The 8,756-nt window shown below is 49.8% G+C and overlaps 3 protein-coding genes across 3 annotated transcripts; 1 reads left to right on the plus strand and 2 right to left on the minus strand.

Moving 5' to 3' along the window:
* Positions 1–477: 477 nt before the first annotated feature.
* On the minus strand, positions 478–2,057 carry B0T23DRAFT_350978 (mitochondrial carrier domain-containing protein). Its single transcript, XM_062836069.1, has 2 exons — positions 1,725–2,057; positions 478–1,666 (listed from the first exon to the last, which is right to left on the minus strand). The coding sequence occupies exons 1-2, from the start codon at positions 1,846–1,848 to the stop codon at positions 729–731; spliced, it is 1,062 nt and encodes a 353-aa protein (XP_062697729.1). The 5' UTR covers positions 1,849–2,057; the 3' UTR covers positions 478–728.
* A 755-nt stretch (positions 2,058–2,812) lies between these two features.
* Positions 2,813–3,193, minus strand: B0T23DRAFT_425480 (TOM7 family-domain-containing protein; the record flags this gene model as incomplete). Its single annotated transcript, XM_062839916.1, has 4 exons — positions 2,813–2,834; positions 2,913–2,949; positions 3,011–3,039; positions 3,120–3,193. The coding sequence occupies 4 exons, from the start codon at positions 3,191–3,193 to the stop codon at positions 2,813–2,815; spliced, it is 162 nt and encodes a 53-aa protein (XP_062697730.1).
* A 489-nt stretch (positions 3,194–3,682) lies between these two features.
* On the plus strand, positions 3,683–5,293 carry B0T23DRAFT_34916 (putative spliceosome-associated protein SAP-49). Its single transcript, XM_062836032.1, has 2 exons — positions 3,683–3,848; positions 3,925–5,293. The coding sequence occupies exons 1-2, from the start codon at positions 3,835–3,837 to the stop codon at positions 5,081–5,083; spliced, it is 1,173 nt and encodes a 390-aa protein (XP_062697731.1). The 5' UTR covers positions 3,683–3,834; the 3' UTR covers positions 5,084–5,293.
* The last annotated feature ends 3,463 nt before the right edge of the window (positions 5,294–8,756 follow it).

The raw sequence follows: 8,756 nt of genomic DNA on the forward strand, positions 1-8,756 counted from the left end.
GGTTAGAGGGGGTTGGCAAAAGACTCCACCGCTAACCCCCAAGTATACTAGTGCAATATACTAAAGCTTGTGGAAAAGAAGTTTTCGTAGGGGGCGTTGGGTTGGGGCATGCTTTGTTCTTTTCAATCTTGGTCTGGGAATTGATGTTTCCTTAAGGTATTCGTTGTAACCGATATAAAGTGGGATTCCTCAACGACACAGGCTGAAGAAGGAAGAAAAAAGGGTTGCCCGGGGAGGTCTCACAAAGGGAAGATAGCTGAAGACTAGGATGGGACTGAGCAGCCGAGACAAGGGTAAACTCGGAATTGCATCACTGTCTAGCCTCACTTACTTCCAAGTCTACCCATGGTTGAAGCGGGAGCATCTATTGAGATTAGGCCATCTCTCCGTGACCGCGTGCTCGTCGGGGTTTGTGGCGGCGTAGCAAACTCATGACGTCTAGAGCAAAGTTATGGCTCGAATGTAGAAGTGCCTGTAGCCCATACATTCTAACGGAGGTCCGGCCTCAACTCTGGCCTTACGGATTCCCAAGCTCTTTTTGTGTGGATTTCTTATACTCTATAGGTTGATCATACAGGTAGTCTAGATATACAGACGATAATACAAGATGATGATACATAACAGCCCACCACAATACTGTAGAAGGCCAGCAAGAAAGACCACACCCAACCCACATTGCCGCCCTCCACGTACCACTCAATTCAATTCAAAACAGCCCCCTTCCCATCTCAAACACCACTCACCATCTTAGGCAAGTAATACTTGACGTTTTCGTAAACCAAAAACGTCACCCACGTCGCCGGCAGCACCCTCACCACACCAGGCATCATCCCCCTATAAAACCCTCTAAACCCTTCCTCTCTCCACAGTTTCGCCACCACCCCTCCTATGCCTCTACCAAACAGCTCGTCAGCCTGATGATGCTGCAGTCTCGCCCTCATGACCTGCAACGGATAGGTCGCCGTGCCCGCGACCAGCTTCGCGACAGTGGACAAGACAATCGTCGCCTCGTTGGAGATCCTTTGACTCTCTCCCTCCTCCGAAGCAATATCCTGGCCAGCCAGTCGTCGCTTAGCATCCCTGGACGCGATATACATCCTCCTCGCGGGGTCATACACAGCGAACTGCACCGCCCCATGGCTGATGGCGAGCATGCCGACGCCCAAACCGCGGTAGAAGCCGAGGATCCCTTCGCTCCGGAAGAGGCGCACGGCGCCGGTGAACATGGATGGGTAGGCGTCCGCGGCAAGCCGGTCGGTCGACAACATGCGTGTTTTGAGGACCCAGATGGGGTTGGTGATGATTTGCGTGGCGGCGCCGGCGAGGAGGGAGGCGGCGAAGAAGTCGGTGGGGGAGAGGTGGGATTTGATTTGGGCTTGGGTTTCGCGTTCCGGGGTGACATTTTGGGAGAGAGTAGGTTCACCACCTAAAGGTGAAGATGGTGGTGGTGGTGGTGGTGGTGAAGGAGGGGCCTTGAGGTGAGCGATGAGTCGCTCGAAGCGGGACTTGAAGAAGAAAAAAGAGGCCCAGCTGGTCGCGTTGCCGATGAGATTGGGCGTGAGGCCGCGGTAGAGGGCGGCGAGGGGCCGGTCGGTTTGCGCTAGACTCCGGAAGACGGAGACGGTGGTGAGCGCTGCCGAAGGGTTGGTTGGACTACTTCGGTGGACTGGATTGTAAAAAGTCAGTTGTTTATCCAAACAAAGTTTGAAGCACGGTGAACATACCTTGCATCCGAGTCTTGACAATATCAAGCGGATGAACAATCAGAGTGGCCATTGAGCCGGCCGAAAGACCGGCGACCGTCTCGACGAGAGCCGGGGAGAGGCCCGCATCGCTGGATTTGGTCATATGAAGAAGGGGAAGGGGGAAAACACCGGATCCGGTTATTTTTTCAGGTTTTGCTACATGATCCCGAATGTATATATTCTAAGTTGATCCGGGCTCGTGCGTGTGCGCCGGTGGCCGCGATCGACGGCAAGAACGGCGGACGCGGACGGCGGCGGGCGGGCTTCGGCAGTAAAGACAGACGAACGGAACGGAAGGGTTGATGTCTTCAGTGGAAAATGTTAGTGTCAGTTGACCCGGATAGGCGGGTCGAGACGGTATATGACGCAAGGTGCCTTACACAAGGGCCCTTGGCTTAGTGGAACCGGAAAGAAATGGAACAGGGGTGCGCAAAGGTTGCAGTTACTGGCGTCAGTTTACCTGTAACAGCGCGTAACATATCTTGAAGGAACGGTGATGGTCTCGGCTGTCTGGATCTTTAGATTGTTCGGTTGCTCATATGGCCTTTTGGTAACAGACACTGCCGGCTTTGGAGCATCCATACACACGGCTGTGACTTTGCATAAACACTGATCAAAACAGAGAGCTCATGCCGGGGTAGACGTAGAACTGTTCGATCCGGAGCTTGCGACTGTCGCCTTCCAGCTCTCGTGCAAGTAACTACCACACCGGCGTAGAAGTTCAAAAGGGATATGTATAAGCCAGTCAAGTACTGCGATTCAGATGTCGCCTCATGATGATACATCCTTGCCACGGATGATGTCCCTTCGATATTCTTCGCTAAGGTTGTTCGATAGAGAGTTGTCTTTGATTATAGTGTACAGTTATCGTGGTATCTCTCGGTCCCAGTCCTCTCATGACTGCCCGTGTCCCACGTAGTCATGTTCGATCCTCCGGTGTAAGTCGTTTTATGCTCATTCGGGATGCCGTCTCGTCATCGTTCGTCCAGAGTCAAGCCCGCTTGCAAACAATAGTACATGTATAACCCAAACTTTCTACCCATAACTCCGATTTCGTTGTTTGTCGTTTAGGAGAGCGGGGAGAGGAGGCTGTTTGGTGTTAGTTTAACATGTCGATCGAGTAACAACGGTCGCGATCATTTGTCGTTTCTTTTCGTTCAAACGTACCGGATGATGGAAGGCCGGGGCACACTGCGAGTGTAGCCTATGCGATGTTAGCATCTTGTCCAGTGCATCCTGGAATTTGGCAGACGAGGCACACATACCGAGGTAGAGGATCAAAGGCAGGTAGCCACTATGCGAACATCATGTTAGCATCCAGAGACCTAGGCGACGACGGAGCGAACGGAATGCAACTCGGGTGGGATGCCGTACTAGTGAACAACGACCCGCGAGATGTCGATGAGCTTGCCAATGCGCTCCTTGGACTCTTCCGAAAGGGCGAACATGTTGCCTGATTTGTTCTGTTTCTGTGTTAGATTTCGAGGCTTGATGAATGGGTTGTTCAAGTTGCCGTACGTGCCTGGAAGGGGTGGGTTCTGCGGCGAGTTATGGTCTTGAACAAAACGTTGAACGCGGCTCCCACTTTGATGGACAACCAAATATTCTGGATCTTTTTGCCGGTTGCACCAGCTTGGGCCGTCCTGTCAGCCACACTGGGGCTGCCAGTAGCGACATACTAAATGAACTAGACTGAGCTGCAATTACCCCTCCGCAAACACCGGCTAACAGGCCCATAAACTTGGGCTTCCCATGACCTGGCTCTTGCGCTAAGAAGTTAGACATGGTTTTATTAGCAGGATTAATAACCCGCGCGCGAACCGGGCAGGCAACAGATAGTTCTGGACCGCGACTAGGTACTGCACCTTTCGTCGTCACGTCAAGCTTGTGAATCTTCGACCAAAACTGAAAGAAACCCCAAAAGCTGACCTAGCCATCAAATACCTATTCTCTGCACATTAACATACTACTCTGGCTGTAGCCGATATTCCGCGACGTTAGCAATCTCTATACGGCTTAACCTTTGTGGTCTTTCAGACAAGTCCAAACAGTCTTTGAGCCATACGAGTGCTACGGCACACGCCTCATTATGTCGAAACACTGGTAAGTCGCAAATCTTGACTTGCCATTGTCGCTGACCTCGAATCCCAAGTCGCGCTCCTACTAACGCGTAGACTAGGGAACAAAACAAAGATGCGACCGTGTACGTCGGCAACATCGATGAGCGCTTCACCCAAGAGTTGCTCTCCGAGCTCATGACGCAAGTCGGCCCCGTACGCCAGGTACATATGCCACAGGATAGAGTCTCGCAAACACATCAAGGTTACGGCTTCGTCGAGTTCGATACCCCCGCTTCCGCCGAATACGCAGCAAAGGTCCTCAACGGAATCAGGATTTGGGGAAAGCCAATTCGCGTTAACAAGGCAAGCGCGGACAAGCAAAAGACTGTCGACATCGGCGCCGAGCTCTTCATCAACAACCTCGATCCCCAGGTTGACGAAAAGATCCTGTACGACACATTCAGCCAGTTCGGCCAGATCCTTCGGCAGCCCAACATTGTCAGAGACGACAACAACATCTCAAAGGGCTATGGTTTCGTCAGTTTCGGTTCCTTCGAGGCTAGTGATGCTGCTCGAGCTACGATGAACGGCCAGTATCTACTGAGCAAACAGATTACCGTCGAGTATGCGTACAAGAAGGACGGAAAGGGCGAGCGGCATGGTGACGAGGCCGAGCGTAAGCTGGCCGCCGAGGGCAAGAAGCACAACATTGTTCCGGAACAACAGCCTTTGCCGCCCGCTTTCCACATGACGAGGCCTCCTGCCCCCGGCATTGCACCTGCTGCCGACATCCCTACCGCGGCCGTTATTCCTCCCGCCGCCGTGGCGCCAGCTGTACCCATCCCCGTGGGCGTACCTGTCGCGGCCGCTCCTGCCTATGGCGTTCCTCCTCCCGGTCCTGCTGCTATGGGTCGTTCTGGACCCCCATATGGTGCCGGCATGCCACCCGCAGGTGGTCGGATACCCAATCTCCCACCCGCACCCTCCGGTCTCCCTGCAAGGCCACCGCCCAGTCACGGTGGCTTTGGGGGTCCAGTTGGTGACTTCCACCCCGGAGGAACTGCTTTCCGTGGTGGCCCTCCCGGTCCTCCAGGTCCCGCGGTACCTCCAGGGCCTCCGGCAATCTACCCTGGCATGGCTCCTCCGGCTGGATTTCCGGGTGCTCCGCCTCTTGGCGCATCTATGCCTCCTCCTGGTTTTATGCCTCCTCCTGGTGCTGCTCCTCCTCCGGGATTCGGCGCGCCACCCGGAGCACCCAACGGGTTTGCCCGGCGTTAGAAGACCGATCTTGCAGATGCTTTGTCTGGCACACCAAATCACCAGGAAAACCGGAGAAAGATGCCGAAACTGTCCAAGTCCATGCGGAAAAAGGATGCAGAGATTGAAGGGACGAAGGATACGGAAGCAGATGGAGAAAGATACGAGCGAAGACTCTGATATAGCCCAAGGCAAGATTGAGCCTCTGGTGAGGAAGCGGAGAGAACGTCTGACGCCCAAAATAACAACGAAGCGAAACATTTGAGTCGTAAGGCCTCCTAACGGCTGCCATCTTACTTTGCAACATCGGCCTGTTGTCCCGGGCGTTCATCGTAGCTCCAAGCGAACGATGGGGAAGGAACCAAAGGCTTGCTGTAGGTTTGGTTAGAAGAGTATTCATCTGTCAGGGTGCCAGGGACCCGAGACATTGAATAGCTTTTATTACGGCATATGTGTTAATGCCATTGCAGAGATCAGCAGTCTCTTCTTAGACCCTGCTCTACACCTTGTCGAGCTCGGTTGTTTTGAGTATGACGTGGTCAAACATTGCATATTGGTTTGAGGATATGTTAGCAAGCCCCGCCCTTTTCTTCGCTTCACATGGCCGGAGGAGCTAACATCAGCACAGCTCTGAGCCTTTATAAGGTGTCCTTGACCAGTAGGAATAGATTGAGATTGGAAGGCTGAGGCGGGCATCCCTCTGGCAGCAGGCATCGGCTAACTGTACATGAGGAAGTGGTGTGTTTGATAGCAAAAGCTCGGGCAGGTTTGGAAACAGGCCCTGAGTGAAAGTAGAAGTGATGACAAAAAGTAATAGATACCCTCGTCTATGGATGGCAAAATGACATCTTCAAATTCTCAAAGGTCTCTAACTGTCCTTGTCCGTATTCACCTGTACCTGTCAAACCGATCCGCTTCCCAGATCTTTCTGATTACCCTTCTTGAGGGGTATTGCATGGGATTCTCAATCCACAAAACCGACCTCGTGGGCTTCGATGGTCTACTTATCGCAGGTTTCGAATCTGAAATGCCGTGAACCAGCGGTTTTCGGGAAGACTTATGAACTCTTGGGTTCTGCTTCGACCGTTGACGAGCAGGAGATGATTTTGGGATGAAAGCGAATGTCATGGCTCCATTCTCTTCTTTTTGAGGAGGAGGCCCGTCATCTCCCCGCCTCCCTCATTCATTACCATTACAATGGCGGTTGGCAGACTCCCCTGGTTTATCTGAGTATAAGGCAGGAACCACAACTCCGCCGTTCATTCACAATCAGATATCCACTGAGTATAGTAGAAGTCGATGGGGCAGGACAGCTCAGCAGATTTCCTCCTCTTGGTTAACTTCACGTCGGGTGATAGTAGTATAAATGGCACTGACCTAGGTATGTACGTCTATCCATGTTATGTCGTTCTCGGCAAGCGCCATGGCTCGCCCCGTCAGACTGCTCCCCACCTCGGAAGGGCAGTTGCTGCTCCCCGACGCGGCAGGTTTAGTCTTTGAACGGGTTGCTTGTTTGACACTGTTCCAGCCACCCGGGAGCTTATCTTGTAGTGTAGTAGTAGTAGTAGTAGTATGAGGAGGAGGTAAGGTAGTTCGCCTCACACAATAGAATAGTTTTAAGATGGGAGGCTGAAACCCTGAATGAACAACGACGGCAAAGGTAAGGCAAGGTATAGGACCATCATCCAATCCAAGTAAATCCTGAAGGAATCGTCGGCGTCGTGAAACCTATAGGAGTAACGAAAAACATCATGATGTAGAGGTAGAGATGGGGCTGCTGCAGGTCGATGTAAAGAGAGGGATCTTTTGTATGTCACACAGGTAGTCAGTCATCCAACCGATTTGCTCCAGAGACAAGTCAGCTGTTCTATGGTCTGCAGCAGCAGCAGGAAGGACTTCGTGTTCAGCAACTCTGATTGACCCGGTACTCTGATTCCGAGACTACCGAGCCGTTTTTTTTGATCTTGAGCTTTCCGTCAGGGGGGAGCCATGATATTGTCCTGGAAGTCACGCATGTATATGATATCTTTTAACGCTTGACGCGGATGTAATGGGAGAAAATGGATAAGGATTCCAAAGAACTGAAGGCTGAGATGTGACTTTCAAGTCGAGTGAGACTCTAAACTCATCGACTCCGGTCCTCCAATCCGCTTGCGACTGTATCACCATCAGCGTCACCGCACATGAGTTCTGATTCGGTGGTGGTTTATTTTATCAAGTGTCTGTTCTGCCCTGGGTTATTGCATGCCGACCTTGCCATCGTTTGCCTTGGATCATCCATCCAGGCACGAAGTTTGAGGCGTTCTTCGACGTTGTTTGAACTGCACAAGACAAGGGCAGGATACGTTGAAGGATGTCTGTCCAAGAATAATGACAGATCGCAAGGCACGACATACGAGATTTCGTAGGCAGTTCGACGATATATGCAGGCGGAAATGCAAGAGAGACCACGAGATATGTTCTCCCGGCGAATCGAAAGCCATTGTCATTCTGATTTGGCGGTGCCCTCCCGAACCTGCATGCTCATGTTGTTGCTTCGTTGCAGAGCAGCATAGCGTCGTCATGATTCCCAAGGATGTCGGCGATTAACTGAATGGCACAGATTGAGCCGGCACTGCCACGCGTATAGTCTCTCTCAAACAAACGTAGGTATGTAGTTGCGATTCCAAGGCTCCGGTACCCTCGCTACAGACCTCCTGTCAAAGGCTCAATCATATCAGCCGTTGCACGTCGATACAGTCACCACATTCTTGGACGGTACCAGAAAGGGAGGGGTGTAGTCGGCAATGCAACAATGCAACAGTGTGTCGATTTCTTCACTTCTACGACCTTGACGACAACATTGACCTTTTGTCCTTGAGCATCTTCTCTCCCTTTTCACGATCCCGGGTTTAGTTTGTTGTAGTTGTGGGACAATACCAGTTAGTGGGAGAGGATAAACTATACTATATAGCAGGTACCGAGCGAGCACGACGTAGTGTCGATTATTACGCTTAGAACCCACTCACACCTATAGGGGCAAATACCCTTACTAATCAACTTTTCTTTCCTTATCCTTGTAGCGGACTGTGGCTCGTGCTGTGCATATATAACTCGAAATGGTTAAGGTCTACGCGTTTATTCTTTCCACTTCTTAGTAGTATTTTAGACGTGAAGTTCGTATTCGTATTATAAAAAAAAATTGGGGTAGGTAAGATAAAATGTAGATAAGGATATTAATAAAATAAGAGTGGTAATGAATAATAAGGATAAGATTCTAAGAAGATAAGAAGTGGAGAGAGTTTGGTGAAGATAGTAAAAGAAGGAAGGTATATAAATAAAATAAGTAATGAAACTTTTTAATAACTATAGTATAGTAATTAATATGCTAGTTACTTAGTATTGAAATTATAGGTTCGGTTTACGTTATAGCTTCTTTTTTTATTCTTTTTTTTAAAATGTATTTAGATTTTTATTATTTTAAAATTATATATAAGTATATTACAATTATATTCCTTTTTCGTATACTTTATTTTTTACTAAATTATATAAAATACTAAAAAAAAAAGTTGTATAAGTTTGTAATGTGAATTCTTTTAATAATAATAAAAAATAGTTTAAAAAGTTTTAATAAATAAATTTTCTTCCTTATTTTTATATACTTCCAATCTATATTATTTACTTTTATATAAAAGTATTTAAAGAAGTTTATAAT

The sequence above is a fragment of the Neurospora hispaniola genome, assembly GCF_033458365.1.
Source record: "Neurospora hispaniola strain FGSC 10403 chromosome Unknown B0T23scaffold_1, whole genome shotgun sequence".
Taxonomy (NCBI): domain Eukaryota; kingdom Fungi; phylum Ascomycota; class Sordariomycetes; order Sordariales; family Sordariaceae; genus Neurospora; species Neurospora hispaniola.